Source organism: Telopea speciosissima, chromosome 5, assembly GCF_018873765.1.
Source record: "Telopea speciosissima isolate NSW1024214 ecotype Mountain lineage chromosome 5, Tspe_v1, whole genome shotgun sequence".
Classification (NCBI taxonomy): domain Eukaryota; kingdom Viridiplantae; phylum Streptophyta; class Magnoliopsida; order Proteales; family Proteaceae; genus Telopea; species Telopea speciosissima.
Window position 1 is genome coordinate 26,583,053 of NC_057920.1, and position 23,383 is coordinate 26,606,435.

At 38.6% G+C, this 23,383-nt stretch overlaps 1 protein-coding gene across 1 annotated transcript in view; it reads left to right on the forward strand.

Annotated features, from left to right (window-relative positions):
* Window positions 1-23,383, forward strand: part of LOC122661706 — a 75,738-nt gene that overhangs the window by 47,321 nt on the left and 5,034 nt on the right. Inside the window, exons 11-20 of the mRNA XM_043857203.1 lie at window positions 6,217-6,315; window positions 6,442-6,557; window positions 6,716-6,834; window positions 15,352-15,422; window positions 16,243-16,348; window positions 16,983-17,122; window positions 18,293-18,451; window positions 18,528-18,631; window positions 18,878-19,053; window positions 21,681-21,870. Of these exons, the coding sequence (XP_043713138.1) occupies window positions 6,217-6,315; window positions 6,442-6,557; window positions 6,716-6,834; window positions 15,352-15,422; window positions 16,243-16,348; window positions 16,983-17,122; window positions 18,293-18,451; window positions 18,528-18,631; window positions 18,878-19,053; window positions 21,681-21,870 (1,280 nt within the window). The remainder of the gene's footprint in view (window positions 1-6,216; window positions 6,316-6,441; window positions 6,558-6,715; window positions 6,835-15,351; window positions 15,423-16,242; window positions 16,349-16,982; window positions 17,123-18,292; window positions 18,452-18,527; window positions 18,632-18,877; window positions 19,054-21,680; window positions 21,871-23,383) is intronic.

The window sequence follows — 23,383 nt, forward strand, 5'->3', positions numbered from 1 at the left end:
ATTTATATGAAACATCAAGGACCTAGTAATGTCTAACAAATGGCGGTTTTTGTACTCGGCCACACCATTTTGTTGCGGTGTGCATGGTTCGAGAACTCGTGAGATCTCGCCGAGTTTCTCGGTTTTTCAAAATCTCGAGTCGAGATCATATACGCATTCTAAAAGTGCATTTTCTCGGCGAGATCTCTCCGAGATCTTGTTTTGACATAGGAAAATGCCCATCTAGGTCCTTTACATGAGTGCTAGATCTCGAGATCTTGCTGGAAATTTTTGGTATACAAACACCTATCTATGCCAGGAACCAAGACAGACACTTAATTATGCCTAATATCATTTAATTACTTAAGATATTATTCATAAATAAGAAAATACCCCCCATTTGAATCCAATAAAAATAGTTAAAAAATCAAATTCCAAAAGGAAAAAAAGTCAACCCCAGGTTCAAGAACAAAAGCTGGATTTTCGGTGGTAGGTGCAATTTTCAACTTTCTAATCTTGGGGTTTTTCTCAAATCTAAAAATTCCATAAATCTTATTATGGTAAAACATTGCTAAAAACCAAAAGTGCGGTAAAATATTCATTTGTTTTGATGTCCAAAAAATTATTTCCATTCAGAGCGATTTTGACAGCATTCGCGCACACCGAATTAAGTTTGACCGTTTTGAAAGTTTTCCAACAAGTCCAAGATTGCTAAAATCTGATTTATATTGAAAGAGTTATGTACCGGTCAAACTTAATTCGGTGTGCACGAATGCTGTCAAAATCCAGTTGCATTAGAAAGTTTGAAAATTGCACCTATCGCCGAAAATCCAGTTTTTGTTCTTGAACTGGGGTGTTGACTTTTTTTCCTTTCGGAATTTGATTTTTTAACTATTTTTATTGGATTCAAATAGGGGGGTATTTGCTTATTTATGAATAATATCTTAAGTAAATGCTATTGCATTTACTTAAATGATATTAGGCATAAATAAGTGTGTTTGTCCTGTGTCTGTCCTGGTTTCTAGCATAAGTGTCTGTCCTGCTTTCCTACTAACTGAAACTCCTATTTGGACTTAGTTTTTGCAAAATCTGATAGTGCCATTGTGTTTAAATGGCCTAAAATAGGCTGAATACCAAGTTTCAGACCCAAACTAGGTCTAAAACCCACCAAGATGAGGATTCGAGTCGAGAAAAAAAAAAGTGCAACAACTCGGCGAGATCGAGATCTCGCCGAGATCTCGACTCGACTCGGTTTTTCAAGGGTCCAAGTTGGCACCGAGACCCGAGTTTTCGAACCTTGGCGGTGTGTAAGAGCAACTAGTTTGGTGAAGGATGCCATTGTCAGAACAAAAGGAGGATACCTCACGTTGAATTATCTCTAGGGCATTGTTAGTACGCAAAATTTTTAAATGAACACCAAATTGAACACGAATTTCATTATAAAATTGTTTGAAAATAGAAACAAATTCAGATCGATCCCTCAAGCGGTACAGCCATGTCATACGAGAATGATCATCAATAAAGCTAAAAAAATAATAAAAGCCTAACCGACTCTTGACCCTACAAGGACCCCAAGTATTAGAATGAACTAACTGAAACAAAGAAGTACTTCTAGACTCCGGACTTAAAGGAAAAACAGTACGATGATGCTTGCCAAACTCACAAGCTTCACACACAATGCGAGAGACAGATTTGCAGCTAGGAACCAGATGATGCAGCTTGGATAAGGAAGGATGTCCTAGCCGATAGTGCCAATGTAAAGGAGATACGCTAGAAGAAGTAGCAACTGCTGCAGTGGAAGTACTAAAGTAGATGCCAAATCAAAATAATAGAGGCCACCCTTCCCCGCCACCAACCGTCGTCTGTGTTGTAAGATCCTGAAAGACACAATGAGAAGGATGAAATGTTATAGAACAATTTAAAGTCTTAGTTAATTGATTAACAGATAGAAGGTTAAGAGGAAGCTTAGGTACATGAAGGACATTAGACAACGAAGGATCAGAAGATAAGGGGATGTCCCCATGACCAGTGACAGGTATAAAAGACCCATCGGCAATAGAAATCCGAGATGGGATAGTAGATTGTGTAAAAGATGAAAATAAATTAGGCTTACCAGTCATGTGAGAAGAGGCACCGGAGTCAATGACCCACGGAGAGGATGAGGAGGCGAAACATGCAGTAGTACCTGAGTGGGCAAGAATAGCTGTAGATGTAGAAGAGGATGCCTCAAGTTGCTGAACTTATTGTAATAGTTGAGAAACCAGGTCATTAGAGGAACCACCACCTTCAGTGGAAGACCCATGAGTAGTATTAGGAGGATGCACAGGATCAGCCGCTTCATCAGAGACTGCAGCGTTTGCAAATTGCTCTCGTGCCCATTGTGGTTTACCATGTTTCAGCCAACATTTGTCAATAGTGTGGTTAGGACGACCACAATGAGAGCACCATCGAGAGCCACCATCACCAGAAGATGAACCAGCAGGGTTGGAACCAGCCCCACGACCACCAGAACCAGCCCCACGACCTCGAGAAGAGGTACCACCACCTCGACCACGCCCTCCAGTAGAAGTAAAGAGGGCAGAATTATCCTTGGAGACAGGAGCTGGATCAAATTTCACCACCGAAGGAGAAACAACTCTCTGGATTCGATAATATGCTTGATTCATAGACGGGATCTTCTCACTAGCCAATAATTGGCTTTTGACGGATTGAAGATCAGAATCCAATCCAGAGAGAAACTTAGCAACCAGGAACTCAGAACGTTGGGATTTAATCACAGAACGGTTGGTACACATTGAGTTGTTCCCACATCTCCTACAATGAACTGTAATATTCGCCAAGAGACTTTCCTTCTTGCTTGAAAGAGAAAAATTTCTCATATAAATCATAAATTCGAGACAAATTGGTATCTTGAGAAGCTCTACTTGAGTTCTTCCCAAACACCCTTGGCGGTTTTATGAAACATAACATTAGAGGCTATGGAGCATAGTTCGAGAACTTGCGAGCCGAGTTTCTCGGTTTTTCGAAATCCCGAGACGAGGCTGCCTACGAGTCTCAAAATGTCAATATCTCGTCGAGATCTTGCGAGATCTCGGTTTGCCATAGGAAAATGCCCATCTAGGTCCTTTATATGAGTGCTAGATCTTGAGATCTTGCTGGAAAATCTTGGTATACAGACACCTATCTATGTCAGGAACCAAGACAGGCAAGACAGACACTTATTTATGCCTAATATCATTTAAGTAAATGTTTTTGTATTTGTATTTCATTTACTTTTGTATTTGTATTTCATTTACTTAAGATGTTATTCCTAAATAAGCAAATACCCCCTATTTGAATCCAATAAAAATAGTTAAAAAATAAAATTCCAAAAGGAAAAAAAGTCAACCCCCAGTTCAAGAACAAAAACTAGATTCTCGGCGATAGGTGCAATTTTCAACTTTCTAATACTGGGGTTTTTCTCAAATCTAAATATTCCATAAATCTTATTATGGTAAAACATTGCTAAAAACTAAAAGTACGGTAAAATATTCATTTGTTTTTATGTCCAAAAAACTATTTTCATTCAGAGCGATTTTGACAGCATTCGCGCATACCGAATTAAGTTTGACCGGTACATAACTCTGTCAATATAAATCAGATTTTAGCAATCTTGGACTTGTAGGAAAGGTTTGTTTTGAAAGCTTTCCAACAAGTCCAAGATTGCTTAAATCTGATTTATAAAACAAAGCTTTCCTACAAGTCCAAGATTGCTAAAATCTGATTTATATTGAAGGAGTTATGTACCGATCAAACTTAATTCGGTGTGCGCGAATGCTGTCAAAATCGCTTTGAATGAAAATATATTTTTGGACATCAAAACAAATGAATATTTTACCGCACTTTTGGTTTTTAGCAATGTTTTACCATATTAAGAGTTATGGAATTTTTAGATTTGAGAAAAACCCCAGCATTAGAAAGTTGAAAATTGCACCTACCGCCGAAAATCCAGTTTTTGTTCTTGAACTGGGGGGCTGACTTTTTTTCCTCTTGGAATTTTATTTTTTAACTAATTTTATTGGATTCAAATAGGGGGGTATTTGCTTATTTGTGAATAATATCTTAAGTAAATGCAATACAAATACAAAAGCATTTACTTAAATGATATTAGGCATAAATAAGTGTGTTTGTCCTAGTTTCTAGCATAAGTACGTTTCTGTCCTGGTTTCCCACTAAGTGAAACTCCTATTTGGACTTTGTTTTTGCAAAATCTGATAGTGCCATTGTGTTTAAATGGCCTAAAATAGACTAAATACCAAGTTTCAGACCCAAACTAGGTCTAAAACCCACCGAGATGAGGCTTCGAGTCCGAAAAAAAAGTGCACCAACTCGGCGAGATCTCGACTCAACTCGGTTTTTTAAGGGTCCGAGTTGGCACCGAGACCCGAATTTTCGAACCTTGCTATGGAGGGTTCCATGCTACTCCAAAGCCAATAAAGAAGAGTTGCATTTTCAGCCTTCCAATCTTCATATTTGTCATCAGTAGGAGTTGGCGGTGTCATAGTAAGATAAGACATCCTCCGGCGAGCAGTAATATAAACTTCAAAGGCTTGCGACCAAAGGAGGTAGTTGGAGGCACCATTCAACTTGATGGCAGTAATCTGAATATTAAAGTTGTCCGTAGGAGGCTTAGACTCAGCCATGAAATCAAGTAAATATTGTCAAAAAAAAACCTTGGATAGGTAGAGAGCAGAGACAGCCAACGAATAAGGAAGACAAGGCAAAATCGATTTCAGCCCAAACCCAGATCAGGGTAAAATCGATAAACTTGAGGAAAAAGGCTGAACAGCCCAATATGTGATCAGTTTTTGGTGTAGACAATCATCAAATAATGAGGAATAAAATCCCCAAACCAGCAGCCAATGTGGAAGAAGAAATCCCAGGAGAAATAGAAAATCGATTTCTCAGATGGAGGCAAACATCACTTCAATCATAAAAAATTTCGTACAGCATCAGGCACAAGTACAAATACGACCAATCTTCAGCATATCAGGAAACCCTAGTCCTTCATTAGGGTACGACTAGGGTTCAGACAAGAAGGTACAGCATCTGGTTGCTGTGGACCACGATAAGAGAGCAAGTGGAAGGAGAAGCCTTCAAAACAGCAATAAAAGGGAGAACTGTTGATCAGATTTAGTGCTCTGATACCATGTAACAGAACAGAACCCTAAGGCTGATCAGGAGTAAAGAAAAAAGAAGAAGAAAAAGGTTGAGAAGAGAAGAGAAGAAAGAGAGAGAGATCGATTGAGAGGGTAAACTCCCTTACGATTTGGTTGAAAACAAATCGGGAGAGGGCAATCTTATTTATAAAATCTGTAGCAAAGAAATTACATATAAACTCCCCAAAATACCCCTAAGACAATAGAATAAACTAGAAACATAAATACGACTAAAATACCCCCAGAAACCTGTAAACCTAATCGACAACTCTTAACAGGATCAAAAGCCCAATACATATATAACCCAACCCAAAGCCTATTTCCACTAAAATAAGCCCCAAGTGACTTATCTACATCAATAAACACCTATATCCTTAAATTACAAAATTCTGTAGAGCAAAGAACCTTATATCCAATACCCTGAAATTCGAAGAACAAATGTTTTACCTCATAGCACTACCCTGTGAACCAGATAAAACTCATCTTCTAATACTCTGCTGTTTATTTTGTTCCATAACTGCTAAGATGTAAAAGCTAGTGTCCTTCATTGTATTTTTTTGTTTAGCTTCCAAAGCTCTAGTTTGTCAACCATTAATTAGTTGATGTAGATTTCTTGAAATAATAAAACTCTCCCCGGAGGAAAAAATATGTCCCTTTAATAATCTACTCTTTTCAGATTCTTCAATCACTGGATCTGAAAGGCTTGAATTCCTTGGTTGGTATTAATAAACAGAAAATGTTCACATGCTTGAAATCCTTGGCGTTTTAACAGCACTCATTCCTAAGAAATGTATAGGAAGCTTGTAAAGAGGGCATTTTATTCACCTAACCCTCAGAAAGCTACCTTATATCACTGTCACCTTTAGGTCAGCATTTCAAGTCCATTGTCCAATTCCTTTACCTAGTGCATTACTTATTCATGTCAAATAAAGATCTGTGTCCATAGTAATATGAAGAATTTTTGAGTAATAAGACTTTGATTCTTGCCTGTAACATTATAATTCAAATGCTCTTAATGTTTTCATTTTGTACTGGTCAGATAGAGTGGTCAAATATATGCCTAGATTCATTGAATAATGTTGAGAAGTTATATCAAGGGAAGGACACTGCTGATATCATTTATAGCAAACTTGCACAGGTACTAATCATTTAACTCATTTTCTACATGCTATCAGCAATGCTGGCAAACCTTTCAAAAAGGAACTCAAGCTTTTGAAATGTCACATTAAATTTGTTTCCCTTACTCTTCTGTTTTCTTTTCTAGTTGTTGAATGGGAAGAACGAAGATGTGAAACTCCTTTTGGAAAAGGAGTTGAAAGCTGGGGAAATATCTGGTCTTCACTCAGAGTGTCTCACAGATACATGGATTGGAAGGGATAGGTTAATCCTCTCTCTCTCTCTCATCCTCTGTGTGTGTGTGTGTGTGTGTGTGTGCATGCTGTGTGAGCTTGCATTTATGTGTGCATTATAGGTAATCCTGTCATTGTCTCTATAATATTGACTTTTTTGAGACTTAGTTATTACATATTATCTTTCAGGTGGGCGTTCATTGATTTGAGTGCAGGTCCTTTCTCATGGGGTCCTGCTGTTGGTGGGGAAGGTGTGCGCACAGAACTTAGTTTGCCGAATGTGGAAAAGACTATCGGTGCTGTGGCAGGTAGTAATGATAGGTCCTCTTCTATCTATATTTTCTGTGTTCCTTCACTTGAGTTTGGAAGAATTTACCACATTCTTATTAGGACAAAGTTTTCCTCCATCCTCTTATCAAAAAAAAAAAAAAAAAAAAAAAAAAAGTTTTCCTTCACCCATAGAGGATGGTTCACCCACCATCCTAGGGTTTTAGTATGTTCCAAAATACCCTCCTGATACCCATTCCCGCTCTCTCCCTCCCATCAGTGAATGAGAATCCATTCACCGTGGGTGGAGGGAAACTTGGTCTTTCTTTTTATACTGCTGTTAATTTCCTATTTTGTTGAATTGATTCAGTGCACTGCAATTTTTGACTAACTACATGTTAGTTGCCTGGATCAATTGATATCCATGACAGCATGGCTTGCCTGGATCAATTGATTTCCTTGACTTTATCATATGAAATAGTTTTGGAATTGTGCTTTTTGCAAGTTTATAAGGTCAATCCCCAAACAAGTGAATGAGAGCTTTCTTTTTTCTTCTCAAAAGAAACTGTTGATGATCACATGAGATGGCCTTTTTTTATATTTGATATTTATGAACTTTTTGTTTTCCATCTTGTGGTGGAACATTTGTAGCTTTCTTTCCTGTCCTGCTTCCAGTAATTGATGTTTTGATGACTTCAAACTGATGGATTCAATCTAACATTACCATTGGAGTCAAAATCTTAACAACAGAATTGGAGGGCTCACAAAATCAGCAGCTTGAACACCAAAATTAATCCCAATCTATAAATCTGATTAGCCCCAAATTAGCAGCAGTAATAGATCTCCCAAGGGCCTTCAATTTCATCAAAAGTGATCTCAATCCGACGGTAGGATGTAGAGATATTTTATGAATACCAAAATAGTAAGTAGATTCCAGAATAAACCAATTTATGTATCAACACAGGCACACAGCAGTTCATTCCCAAACTAACAACAGATCATCCACCCAATAGTTGAAGTAACATACATTAAACCCTAGGTAATCCAACTGACAAAAGCTTCAAATCAACAGCAGTCCAAAACTCAAGGACAGATTTAGTAAGCTATTAAGATCTCTCATTCTGCTAGGTAGATCATAAACTTTAGCCACTTGTAGGGATCAATGACTGGGAAAATCTCCCAAAACATGCTATCGATCTGATGGTTAAGTGGACAGATAGGAATACAAGTCTGAAATTAGAAAGCAGGACAAATTAGAAGCTTACTAAGTTGATGTAGTCCTAGGTAGGAGTAATCCCACTAGGAGCCAGGGTAACGGGGTCACACACAAAGGCTGGCCGATTGGGACAGCTTAGGCTAATTAGGGCAGAATTAGGGTTAGACTAGGAGTTGGAGCTAGGGTTTTATTTAGTAATGATGTGCAGGTCAAAAGGAAGCTAATGATATAGGTTTTTACTAGGTTTAAACAGAAAATTGAAATTCTGAAATTCTAGGGTTAGGGTTTTGGGTTTTAGGTTTTAGGAAAAGAGATCAATTTAGGGTTGGGAGGGGGAATTCTGGACAGGGGTTCTGGCCGAGTGATAAGGGCAGTATGGGGAAGGTTCGAGTGTAATAGGGTTAGATTCTGTAGGCTGGTTAGGTCTAGGTAAGCTTTAGGGTTTTAGGTCTTAATGGTGATGGAGGGAATTAGGGTTTTTTAATGGACAGTTGAGGCTGCAACTGAGATCGAGTGTAGGGATGGATGCAAGGATGCTGTGATTAAAAATTGGATGGATTTTAATGGATGGTTAAGGCTGTAAGTGAACTAGGGTTCAGAAAATTAAAATAAAATAGAAGGGGGGATGTTAGGGTAGGGTGTAGAGGATTAGGAGAAGAAGGGGATGAATAAACTGTGAAATACTTACTGGAATATGCAGGTTCTTCAATGGCAGCTTGGAGAAACTTGATTGAAGAAGAAGCAAGGTTCGAAAACTCGGGTCTCGATGGCATCTCGGCCAGGCCAGATACCGAGTCGAGCTGAGATCTCGCCGAGATCTCGGTGAGTTGTTGCAATTTTTTTTTTGTGGACTCGGACCCCCCACTCGGTGGGTTGTACACATTTTGGGTCTGAAACTTGGTATCCAGCCTATTTCAGGCCATTTAAACACAATGGCATGCCCAGATTTGCCAAAAAAAAAGTCCAAATATGAGTTTCACTTTGGACCATAGGTTGGTAGGCGACGAGTCGTACTAAAACAACCTAATCTACATATAATTTAATAAAACATAGCAAATTAGCAACCAAAACATTCGAATTAGTACACATCAATCAAAACATTGAAATAAAATGTACATTACATCAATGTTCACTTAATTTGTTACATAAAATGAGATTGAACTAGAAATTCATCCCCATATCGATCCACATAGAATTCCCATGTCATGGAATTGCTATAGTGTTGCAAATAGTGTGACACAGTTTCCATATAAGTTTTTTGATCAACATATACCAATCTCCCTATCTTAGGGTACATGGGAGGCTGTTGATATGAGGTGTAAGATCCATTGCTACTGTCATATTGAGTTTGAGGCATGTGTGGCTGGTTTGGGACTAGGAATGTGTACCCAACACGACCCGAGCTTTGATCGTCATCATACTACCGTTCTATCGCCCATACGACCATAGGCACTATAATCGAACCGGTGCTCTGCTGGCCATAGTCATAGCTATGATGATCTTGAGATGATTGCCATGACTGATGCTCACTAGTAGTATCTATACTCATGCTTCCGAAACTTGTAAGCATGGTGTTCATACTGCTGTTGTCCTCCTCCTGAGCATATGACTGATGTGAGTGTTTGCGACCCTTCTTTCTGTTGTATATTTTAGGGTGGCTACCATGGTCTTGATCTTGAGTGGCATGCGTAAACTGAGACTCACCGGTGAAACGCACAGGGTCCTCCTGCGTTCTAACTTCTTGCTCGTACTGCTCGCGCATCCCCTCATGACGATCATCATAATAACCGCCACTCCGCATGCCACTAGCAGCAGCAACTTCACCACCACCACCACCAGCATCAGCATCAGCATCAGCATCAGCATCACCATCACCATCACTAGCATCACCAGTGTCATCACCACCACCATCATCATCATCAGCAGGACTTCCTACAGCAGGCTCAAAAGGTTTCGGTGACTCTGCATGTGCACGCCCCTCTTGCGTCGACATATATTCATCAACATCAGTGCCGGTTACAGACATAATGGTGGGGTCGGGCCTACCCCCAGGCTGATCCATATCAGGTGTACCACGATCCCTCACCCACTGGAATAGGGGATCCTCATCGTCATCAGAGTCCTCTTGAAAAATGTTGGACAATTCAATGGGTTCTTTATCATTGGCCTCAATTCCTTCACGTATGTGCCTCATCTTTAATCTCATATTGTAGTGCACATACACAAGCTGCTCTAGTCTTTCGCTACCCAACCTGTTTCGCCTCTTTGAATGTATCAATAAGAATGTACTTCAGTTGCGCTCACATCCGGAGGATGAACAAGTTTGTGAGAGCACTCTCACTGCTACCTTCCTCAGGTTGGGTGAACTTGTACCATAAAACACCCACCAATCGGCTGCATTACAAATATAGAATAGTAAGATATGTACATTTTAAAGAGATAAAATTATAATTCATAAATGTAATATCATGCCACCTACCAGGGTCTGACTTTTGTCTACCCTCCACTGCAGCTAATCGACCGAAACTTGCTGAGGCCTCTCTGAAGTATTTGATCTATTTTCAGTAGAGGCATTAGTATTTCCTATTTAGTAATTACATTCATAAACTAACTACCAAAGTACCAAAGTCCCATACTCTCACCTCATCATTGCAAGCAGCTTGTGTCTTTGGATGGGGCTCCAACTTCTGAGTAACAGCTTGAACTACCTCTGACAATTCTATGTCTAGCCCAAGATCATGGGAGTTGTGATACTTTGGATTCAAATAGTATGCTGGTAAAGTAAACACCACAAATATGATTTGTTAGTGACTTAATGGCTTTAATGCCTTTAGGGTTTTGAATATGTAAATGTAAAAAAGTTATAACATTTAAAGTATAAAGTATGTTGAACTCACTAGCTTTATGCAATGGATGACTCGAGTGCTTCTCCCATTGCTCATCAATGATGTTAGTGTAGGACTTTGCACTTCGAGGTATAGCAGCTCTAACCATTTCCTTCATTTTTTGGATGGCAGCATAAATGTGGCCCAAAGTAGGCTTCTTCTCTGTATCAACCATCCTCGATCGCCACTCGGCTCTAATATGCCAACCACTTTCCCCAAGTCCTTCCAAAATCCGTCATTTGCAATGGTCTATTGTGCTACCTTTGCTTCTTCTGACTTAGAACCTTGCCAACCAAACCATTCATGACTTGCAAACATACACCTTAGACCTATCGCCTTACTCTGAAAACTCTTCAATGCAATGTAATTGGTGGCAAATCGAGTGACACCAGGCCTCACTAAATCTCCATTGCATTTCTCCCTCATCAAGGCTAAAGCATAAGAATGGTTGTACACAAAAGTTGTCACTTGTCTTGCCCTATTTGCCACACCCGCCACCAAAGTCTTTTTCCCCATGTCCTTTAGCATTAAATCAATAGAATGGGCTGCACATGGGGTCCAAAAGAGCCGGATCCTCTTACTCTTCTTATTCATCAACTTCTCTCCAGCCTTTTTATAGTTGGAACCATTATCCGTCACAATTTGGATAACGTTCCTTGGTCCTACCTCCTCCACTACTTGCTTCAACTCCTTATACAAGTATGATGCATCCTTTATATGCTTTGATGCATCGATAGACTTCAAGAATATAGTCTTTCCATTGCAACTCACCATGAAATTTATGATGGACAGCCTAGTAGGTCCAGTCCAACCAGCAGCCATAAGAGTAACCCCATATGTCTCCCACATTGGCTTCAAACCATCAATGTATTCTTTTAGCTCCTCTACCTCCTGAGGCAAATATACATTGTATAATTCAAATGGTGAAGGTCCCTTCCATCCTGCACCAGCCCTCCCTGCAGCATCAAGGAATGCATTATAGTATGTTCCTTGTGCTACATTGGCTGGAATGCCATGGTAAAGCATGAACTTGCTGAAGGCTTTTCGTGCTTCCTCTTGTTTACCACCAAATACTTGTGGGATGGTTGGCTGGTAGGCATCTTGTTGCCTAAAAGTTGTGGGATCCTGCTCAAAAATGGGTTCTGGACCTTGTACTCGTGGTTGGGTTTGGGGTCGTGGTATATTTCTTGTCCCAGTGCTTCTCCTCTCATCTTCTTGCACTGGTGCAGCTGAGCCAGATCCACCAGCTCCTCTTGCTTGCTCATATGCTCTTATATTATCAAAATGAAAACTTTGTCTACTCTCAGCCAAAGTTTGCTGGTAAATTCTCCATTCAGCCATTGATTGAAACTCACCAGGTGGAGGCCCAATGTCAGTATCATCTCCGCCATGGACCTCTACACCAGCCCTCTCTAGTATTGCCTCATTAAACTCTTGTTGCATTCTTTCCCTCTCAGATTTTTTTAATCTTCCTCCTTTCAAATGTTGTGCCATTGCCACTTTCACTTGGATAGGAACATTTGGGCATGAGGAAACATCCTTGCCTGTACCAGACAAGTGTTGCTTTAACCTGGTGGCTCCTCCAGATAGTAACTTTGCACAATAATTGCATTTGGACTTCTTTTTGTCTGCGGACATGGGAACTCCATGTTGCCATGCTATATCAGACATTGTATACAAAATGTCTTATGTTTTACACTGTTACATAAAAAAGCATGTATTAATAACCATGGATCACTTAAAGTAAGGTATTCAAGACTTAAACGTAATGTCAAGCTACTAGAACTATGAAATAACTATTTCTTATTTATCCCCTATTTTTTAATTAAAAATAATATTTTGAATTTTTTTTAAAACTATTTATACCTTAAAGTATAAGAAAAATATAATGTAATGATGAATTTGACACCATTTGAAGTTGAATATTATATACATATGTTGTACATAATTTTCCATAAACAATAAGTATTTTTCCTTAATATTTTATATATATTTTTAATTTTTATAATATATTTATTAAATCTGAAAAATAAAATAATTTGTTTAATGGGTGAAAATAAAAAATTAATCCATGGGGCTGTAGAGCATCCCAAGTAGTTTAACATCTATCAAAATCATTTTCAAACAATCACTATTCATCCTATTTTTTTCATTTTCTTTTTTCAAATAAATCATTTATTTTTTCAGAAATTATAATAAATAATTTATTAACTGAAAAAAAATCCGACTCCATCAAGTGATAGATCGGGCAAAGATGTTCAACATATATTAAAACCACATGAATCTAACAAGGATTACAAAATTTTTTTTTGGAAAAAATAGATTTGGGGAAGAAATAGAAAATACCTTTGAAATCTTGCAAATAGGTGATGATGCTCCAAATTGGCACTTGAATCTTCACTTTGGCACTTCAATCTAACTCCAAACAGTGCATTCCAGCCAACAATCGAAAGAAAGAAGAAAAAATTTGAAGGAGAGGTGTTTTTCCCCTTGGTTTAGAGCCTATCGAGTTCTGTCCCTGCTCTCTCTTATGTTGGAAATGGGTTTTTGGGTGAAAAATGGGCTGAATACAAGTAAATAGCATTTTTGGGCCCAACTGAGATCTCGGCGAGATATTGGTTTTTTTGCATTGAAAATACCCTGTTTTTGAGCCTCGAGATATCACCGAGATCTCGGCCGAGAAATTGCACTCCTAGGAACCGACTGGTAACTCGACTCGGTATGGCCCAAAACCGAGAAACTCGGCGAGATCTCGCGAGTTCTGGAACCTTGAGAAGAAGAAGGACCTCCCGATCTACAAGATGCAAGGAGTCGCCGGAGTCCACCAGCCCTCACCCTTGATATGACTCACAAGGACTCTTTGATATTACCCACAAGGAACACTCTCAGAGCAAGCAGCAGCAATCATGGCAGCAGCATAGAGAAACAAAATTTTTTTAAAGCATAAAAGGTGGGGGGAGCCTCTCCTACGATTCTTATTAAATAAGAGGCCAAAGGCCTTATTCCTAACTCTATTACAAATCAAATCGCACTTAAATCGTGGAGAGGTGGACCAATTAAAAAACAACTTAAAAACTTAAAGAAAAAGACTTATCTACCCCTAATGACTTAAAAACAACTTAACTACTTAAAATAAAAGAAGATTCCCTACTAGCCAAGAGGATATAAGAACCTCTTAGCCAATAGAATCGCTTCACTTAAATTAGACCAATTGAACCAATTGGATGCAACCAATTTAAACCGGATAAATTAAAAACACAAAATAAAAACTAAGTATAGAAATAAACTAAACTAAGGCTCCTACTAAAACCCTAGGTTTAGGGTGGCTTCTTCAATTCGAGGAGGCTAGGATCTGCATCATAAGTTGTAGCAGATCTGACCATTGGATGGGGTTAAGCTTATGATTGATGGAAGTCCCTCGACAACTAAAAAACTCCTTAAAAACCTCGTGAAGATCTGATGGGTAGATTGAAGAATACAAGAGATGGAAGTTGCTGTAACAGAACTTCAAACATAAGCTGCCGCAGGGTAAATGGATACAGTAGGAATGTCTCCAACAGCACTCCTTGTCACCAGTATTAGAAGAGCGGGGATATGACCAAGGCCTCTCATCTATGACCTTGACCAGTCTCTCAGTGACCTTGGTCCCTCACCATAGCTGAATCACACAGCACACAAGAAAAAGATTCTTTTTTTTTTCAATACTCAAATCGTGGGCTCTATTTTTCCCTTCCTTCTTATTAAGTAAATCTGTTACCAGAATAGAAGTAATCTAAAATAGAAAGTAGCATGTGGCTATAACAGCAACACTTTAAAGTAAAAACAAATAATAAAAGATTAACTAATAGCCTCCTATGCAAGAAATAACTAAAGGGCTAGCTGGGCCTAGAAACTAAGGCAAAAGTGAACTGAACTGCTGCTGGGCTCGATGGGCTTCATGGTTGGGCCTTTGGGGGCCTAAAGACTTGCTGTTTCGTGGGGCTTAAGGGCTGGACCTTTCTTCTCTTCAAGCTCCATTGACTTGCATCACAAAACAACAAAAACAAACAGCAACTCAGCCTTCCCCAAAAAAAAAAAAAAAAAAGAGCATCCCAGTGCATGAGGCTCCCGCTACTGCAGCCTTACCCCCTGCTGCTTCACAGGAGAGGCTGTTTCCAAGTTTTGAACCTGCAACTTAGCTGTTGCGCATGTGACTTGCATCACAAACTGGAGCAATAATGATCTCAGGTCTAAATATATTTATATTTTGGTTTTTTTGTCTCATGAAGCAGTTGACTACTGCTGTCAAATAACCAACTAAACCAAGTCGTAGTTGATTCAGACTGAAATGTAAGGATCTTCACCTTTGGGCTAGCATGCATGTTATGGATGTGTTGACGAGTATGGTTTTGAACTCTCCATGTGATATATTTGGCCTTCTGGTACGCTTCTCAATTCAATTTCCTTTTGACCTCCAGAAATTTCTGAAGATGAAGCTGAAAATCGCTTGCAAGATGCAATTCAAGAAAAGTTTGCTGTTTTTGGTGATGTATGTTCTTTCTATTCTTGTTTTTTCTATTGGTTTATAAAGTAAGACTACATTTTACCTTTCGCCTATGAATTTTTTTGTTAGTATGACTAATACCAGAGGGGGTTGGGGGAGATGTTCTCTAAGATTGTCCGAAATAATTGTTAAATTACACTGCATTCAGGGTTTCAGTAATACATAATATTTTTTTTTAAAGGAGATCAAACAATTATCTGTAATTGACTTTTAGTTTGTTTACATGCTCATAAGAAATCATATTTTTCGCAAGTTTTAAGCTTGTCATTGCTTGGGGGAAAAAGGAAAAGAAAAGAATAACAAAAGCACTGGATTCTTTTATGTAATATGTTTTATTGCTTTAATGGATTAAGGGGTAAGGATTTTAGAGTCTTTAGTTTTATAAGAATATCACAGAGCATCGATCAGCTATTTATTTCTTTCTTTTTCTTTTTCTTTTTTTTTGGGGGGGGGGGGGTGAGGGGTGGGGTGGGGTGGGGGTGTATAGTGTTGTCTTCTTTAACAAATCTAAAGAATGGGATGCAAGACTGCTGACTATTGACAGTGGAAGTGGTGAAAATGACTTGTGTAGCTCACTCCCAAGTAGCTGGAATAGCATTAGTTGAGTTGAGTTAAGATATTGCATTCTTCTGTTTGAACTTTGAAAGGCAGGAAGACTCCTTCCTATTTCTTTAACATCAAATATTAATACAGAACTAGGTGGGAGGTGATATTAGGATTTTCTCCTCCTTTTTGCCTTCTTGAATGCTTTTGGTTGCAAGCTGAAGCTTCTGTTGTCCATGGCTATAACTTTTAAATGTTGCAGAAAGATCATCAAGCGATTGATATCCTTTTGGCAGAGATTGATATATATGAGCTTTTTGCTTTCAAACATTGCAAGGGAAGAAAGTCTAAGCTTGCTCTCTGCGAAGGTAATTTACAACTTTACATTCTCTTTAATTGTAGAAGTCTAAAATACTGACTAGCCCAAGGTCATGTAAGAATGTTCACTTGATTACGTTTATGGATTTGCTTGTACCAAATGTTTGTCCTGCCTATGTGCCTTCTGTTCGCACACTTCACCAATAAAAGATGTCCAGTGTCCAAGCTCCAAGGGAGTTTACATGATTATGGAACACCTATTCTCCCTATCTCACCTGGATACAATGAGGACAGGAGTTTTGGTAAGGTGTTTTGTACTGATGAAATGTCAGGCATGAGTGTGGCCCTATCTTGAAGTTTCCAGGAAACTTATGTAAAATACTAAAATTTCAAAACACCTTAACTGCATGTTAGCACTACAGGAAGTGTTACTTTTGGTATGAAAAACCTGTGCCTTTTGTGTTGTTCATTGCCATTTGTCTTTGAAGGTTCATTTAGATACAAAACTGAGCCAGAAACAGTTGTGGTTGAAAAGAAACCACTTTTATGTTCCTTCTCTTGTTTAATATCAAGAATCTTGATGCATCAATTTGGTGTCACAAAAAATCCTTGCTTGAGCAATTGAAATGTCCCATTTCAATGTTGGTAAGGACCATTGCTGACTTTACAAGTTGATAATTCCAGAGCTTGATGAAAGGATGCGGGATTTGAAAAATGAACTCCAGTCCTTTGAGGGTGAGGAATTTGATGAAAACCATAAGAGAAAGGCTGTGGAGGCATTAAAACGAATGGAGAGCTGGAATTTATTCAGTGATACTTCTGAGGTGGGGTACTTTCTGCTTATCTTTATTAATATTTTTCCATTTGTTACTGCACTAGTAGATACTTATTGCTATTTTTGAAGTGAATTTTCTTTACTTAAGTTACCAATAACTCTACGTGAGTTCATGTAGCTATCCATTGCAACTGTTAAAATTTACCTTTGAATTATTAAGTGTTTTCGAAAGCTGAGGCATTAACTAAAGCTTTTTACTTGGCTAAAATACGAGGTAGAAGCTTCAAGGATTAAGCATAACCCTTAGGACATGGCCTTTTTAAATAAGTATATGCATCAATTAGGATGTATTCATAGAAATAAAAAAAAAAAGTCTGAGGGAAACAAGATGAAAAAGAGATAATTGCAGAAGGAAGTTACATGTAAACTTACTTTTAACAGAAAGAATGGGAGGATCTTGAAAGGCAAACCTCAATCAGCCCCAGGAGTTTGTTACACAAAGGAACTCTACTCATAAACTGAGGTTGTGCATGTGGGAAGTTTTGAATTTTACTTTGTACTTCTTGATATTAGGTAGAAGATTTCCTGGAGAGCCCATCCACCATGGAATCTATGGACTTCTCGCTTCTGCCATGTTGAGGAGTGACGTGGCAATTCCAGCCATTGGATATCTAGGGAATAGGTCCAGATTGGCCAGGTGTCAAATGTTGGGCTCAAATTTAATCATACTCCCTCCCATGTATTGGCATGCACCCTCATGGTAGCCTAAGCATTTCTTCTTGGGAGTCCTGGACTTTTGAATGACCGATCCTGATTCTGGATGTTCTGGAGCAGCCGATTCTAGGGTTTTTGGGACTGATTCCCGTTATTTCCAATCCAATCTGGATCGGAATCGGCAGGGACCAATTCGACCCCTGATTCCGAGTTTAAAATCTTGGGTCTACCTTGTCCACAAAATTTGAGCCCTATCTGACATGCCACATGTACAATTTGGAGTGCAGTCAAGGTTTTATAGATTTTAATGTTGTAATGAGAAACTTATTTTGGATCAACATATGAAAGGGTTTTCTGGTTTGAGGCCTGTGAATTATGCTTTAAGGGTCAAACCTCAGAGTGTTTTTAATCTCTCCTTGAAGTGTAACCCTCGTATCTTCTATAAACTGGTCAGAAAGAGCAATGAGTGGATTCTTATGAGATAACTTTCATTGTTTCTTTACAGGAGTTCCGAAATTATACCGTTGCACGTGATACTTTCCTTGCACATTTAGGTGCTACATTGTGGGGATCTCTCAGGCACATTATTTCACCTTCAATTGCCGATGGCGGATACCACTATTATGAGAAGATATCATTTCAATTATTTTTCATTACACAGGAGGTAAGATGTTTGTTCAAAGGTTTAAATTGACTCCCATATTTTAACAACATGTCTTCACTATGATTCAATGGTGCAGAAAGTTAGAAATATTAAACAAATACCTGTGGATCTCAAAGCTCTCATGGACGGGCTATCATCAATGATGTTACCTTTTCAAAAAGCTATGTTTAGTCCGCACATGTACGTATTATGTTGTTCCTTCATTGTTTTCTGGAAACCGTTTTACATAGTGGGCCACTTGGTAAAACTGGACTTTTTCCAAATTCCAATAAACAATTGGTATTGCATCCTGCATTTATGCCTAGAGCTTTCTGTTGGATATTTTGATTTCAATCAGTGGAAAAATGTGGGGGAAGGAAAAGTCATGGTCTACTGCTTCTACTTCATCCTTTGGTTCAATTTGTATTGATTTTGGTACGTTCTTAGGTTTCCCCTTTCAGAAGATCCTGCTTTGGCAATGGCCTTCTCAGTAGCACGGCGTGCAGCAGCTGTCCCACTATTGCTTGTCAATGGAACTTACCGGACAACTATCCGTTCCTATCTTGACTCCTCTATCCTACAGCACCAGTTACAGAGGCTGAATGATCATGGCTCACTTAAAGGTGTTTTACTTCTTTAATCTTTCTCAACTTTCTCTATTTCCCTCTATTCTTCATGTTGGGTTTGGTACATGCATTTGTCATTTTGCTTCAATCCTAGAAAGCATGTATTTGGAGAATAGAAATCCCTTAATAATGCCCCAGATCATAGTTGTCACGGCGGCATGGTGGTCCAAGGCGGTGGAGGCATGTCTAAGCGCTTAGGCGGTGAAGCGGTCGCCTAAGCGGTAAAGGCGGTCTAGTATTAGTTTTCCCCCTCCCCCTCCCCCCAAATTGAGCACTCAATAGATGATGGCATGATGCACCTTATATCATTAAAATTTAAAATTAAGCCACCTCAAGTCATCAAAATGAAAAACCATACATGATACATTAAAATTTAGAATAATCAAACATCATAAATTAATTAAGAATCTAAAAGAAATAGCACAAAGTCACAAATGAATAATCAGCATTCTCTTATTTATTAATCAGTTAATCACTAATCAATAATCACCAAGTCTTAGATAAAAAAACTAACTATTATCATCATTTCATAAAAGACATAGTTGCAGCAGGTGTTAGTACTACAGAGAAGAAGAAGAAGCAACAGTTCAACAAAGCAACCAAAAAAAAAAAGACAACACAAAACAGAGAAGAAGAAGCAGCAGTTATGCGAAGGAAATAAAACAGAGAAGCAGGAGCAGCATCAGCATGCGTTACAAACTACAGAGAAGAAGAAGAGCAGTCAACCAAGCATTCAAGCAAAAAAAAAAAAATCAGAGAAGCAGCAGCAGGTTAGTGCGTTAAAGAGAGGAAGAAGCAGAGCAGCTATCCAAGCAAAAAAGTAAAAGAGAAGCAGCAGCATGCGTTACAAACTACAGAGAAGAAGAAGAGAAGTTTTAACCAAGCATTCAAGCAAAAAAAAAAAAAAAAAAAACACCAAGAAGAAGCAAAGCAGCTATCCAAGCATTCCAAGCAAAAAAGAAAAAGAGAAGCAGCGGCAGTAGAAGAAGAAGAAGACAACTATGGAGTTGGAAGAACCTTACCTTGCCGGAGATGGAAGAAGCTTTGCCGCCTTCGTTTGCGCAGATTTCGCAGAGAGAAAAAACTGGTCGAGGTTTTTTACCATTTTTTTTTTACTTTGTGAGGAGTTTTAGGTTTTTAACTTTTAGCTTTTTAGGGATTTCAGTTTTATATGATTCCATGTAGCAGCATTACACGAAATACTTTTACATCAACAAGTAAAAAGTAAAGAAACAGAATAAAGGAATAATGCATTAAAAAAAAAAAACCACACTCAAGAGAGGCGGCCGACTTGACCATATGGCGCACCAAGGCGTCGCTTTAACCGCCTTGGCGACGCCTAGTTGGTCAAGGCGGACGCCTTTCGTGACTCTCATTAAGCGTACCATAGCTTAGTCCTTGGATTCCCGCTTGGACGCCAAGGCGGCGCCTAGGCGACGCCTTGACAACTATGCCCCAGATATATTACTTTTTTCTACAATTCACCTAGTTTTAGCAGTTGTATTTCTATGTGCCACTCAGCCAACTTCTATATTAGTAATTCACCCCAAAAATACTTCTCTATTAGTAAACAGAGTATTAGTTGGAAAGTGAAGTAGACAACTTGGATTGATCCTTCATACTTATTTGTTTTTTGCTTTTTTCTTTTAAGTTCTATGGGGTAGTTTGGTTATTTCTATTTGTAGTTGTTATGATCATTAACTTGTCATTGAGGTGCCACCTTAGGCACAAGGAACACACTTATTGCCTTATTGCCTCATTGCCTCATTGCCTTGTGCCTCTTACTACTTCACAAAGATGTGCACCTGGGAGGTTAGGCTACTCCCTTGAATTGAACAAGCTGAAACTCTGTTCTTTCAACAGTTGCAGCCTTAGGCGTTGCTTGGGTTGAGCAATGTAATTTGGTGCATTGATTTGGCTGTACAGCTTAGGCTTTGTAATGTTGCACATCGATTTTGTATTTTGGATAATTTTCTGATGTTATGTTGTGTTAACTTTGAACTAATTGTAACACTATCTTTATGATTTATTTGTGTTTCTTAGTGTCTTAATATATTTTTAAGCTATGGTTTTCTCACTTTCTGAATGGCCCATCAAAGAAGGGCTTTCTGTATGACCCAAATATCTGCCATGTGGCAGCTTTGATGTGGCCCAAAATTTGTCAACAGCTAGATCCCAAGGTCCCCTGCTTACATTTCAAATTCCAGTGGAAAGTTGGTCAGACGGAAAAATAAAGCTTTAAGAAATATTTGACTACCAAGAGAGTTCAGACTAATGCATAGACTACCAAGAGAGTGCTTGTCAATACATGAGGGGGCATTTAATTGAATTGGGTTCTGAAATTTGACATGCAGCTAGTCCAAACCATGTCCTCTCTATCCAACAGTTGGAATTGCCACATCATCTTTCCACGTGGCACCATATTTGGGCTGCTTTTAGAAGAATTGTGCATCAATTCACACAACCCCCCTTGCACAGTAGACTCTGGAAGATCTTGTTGCCTTTTGTGTCCCTCTCCCCTTCTGAGCTATTTTTACACATCCAATTTTTCACATTGGTTGTTTCTTGCATATGTGCTCATATTACCTGGAATTGAACCTTCCATTTTTTCTTTTATGATGCAGGAACACATGCACATAGCAGGTCTACGCTGGAAGTTCCCATCTTTTGGTTTATACATAAGGATCCACTATTAGTCGACAAACATTATCAAGCAAAGGCACTTTCTGACATGGTCATTGTTGTCCAGTCGGAACCTTCATCCTGGGAAAGCCATCTGCAGTGCAATGGGCGATCACTGTTAGTGGACTTGAGGTTGAGATTTTCTGCACTTCAAGCTAATTTTTGCTCACATATTGTGGTTCTTAAGCTTCAATGGTGTATGCTTTAGCTTAATTTGGCGTAAAATTTCTCTTTTTTATTTTATTTTAGGGAGAGGGTAAGGAATCTGCACGCCACACCAATTAGTATTCACAAAAAGGTATCATCAATGTGGGGCCCTCGTTTTTAAAATAGATTAAATAAAATAAAAAAAGATACATATGTGGGAGCCTCACTTTTTTGTCAGAGCATGCAAAAGAACCAAGGTCTTAGGTCTTGGTTTCGGTACTGGTTTCACCAGGCCACGAAACCGAGATCTCGGCGAGATGATGTATTTTTTTTTTTAACTTGATGCTAGGTTTCGGTGGCCATATGGCCCAAGGTTCGAGATCTTGCCGAGTTTCTCGGTTTTTCCAAATATCGAGTCGAGATCACATACGCATTCTAAAAGTGCATTTTCTCGGTGAGATCTCGGCGAGATATTGAGATCTCGGCGAGATCTCTCCGAGTTTCTCGGTTTGACATAGGAAAATGCCCATCTAGGTCCTTTACATGAGTGCCAGATCTCGAGATCTTGCTGGAAATTCTTGGTATACAGACACCTATCTAAGCCAGGAACCAAGACAGACACTTATTTATGCCTAATATCATTTAAGTAAATGGTATTTCATTTACTTAAGATATTATTCATAAATAAGAAAATACCCCCCCATTTGAATCCAATAAAAATAGTCAAAAAATCAAATTCCAAAAGGAAAAAAAGTCAACCCCCCAGTTCAAGAACAAAAACTGGATTTTCGGTGGTAGGTGCAATTTTCAACTTTCTAATGCTGGGGTTTTTCTCGAATCTAAAAATTCCATGAATCTTATCATGGTAAAACATTGCTAAAAACCAAAAGTGCGGTAAAATATTCATTTGTTTTGATGTCCAAAAAATTATTTCCATTCAGAGCGATTTTGACAGCATTCGCGCACATCGAATTAAGTTTGACCGGTACATAACTCTTTCAATATAAATCAGATTTTAGCAAGGCTTTCCAACAAGTCCAAGATTGCTTAAGTCTGATTTATATTGAAAGAGTTATGTACCGGTCAAGCTTAATTCGGTGTGCACGAATGCTGTCAAAATCTAGTTGCGTTAGAAAGTTTGAAAATTGCACCTACTGCCGAAAATCCAGTTTTTGTTCTTGAACTGGGGGGTTGACTTTTTTTTCTTTTGGAATTTGATTTTTTAACTATATTCAAATAGGGGGGTATTTGCTTATTTATGAATAATATCTTAAGTAAATGCAATATCATTTACTTAAATGATATTAGGCATAAATAAGTGTGTTTATCCTGTGTCTGTCCTGGTTTCTAGTATATGTAAGTGTCTGTCCTGCTTTCCTACTAACTGAAACTCCTATTTGGGCTTAGTTTTTGCAAAATCTGATAGTGCTATTGTGTTTAAATGGCCTAAAATAGGCTGAATACCAAGTTTCAGACCCAAACTAGGTCTAAAACCCAC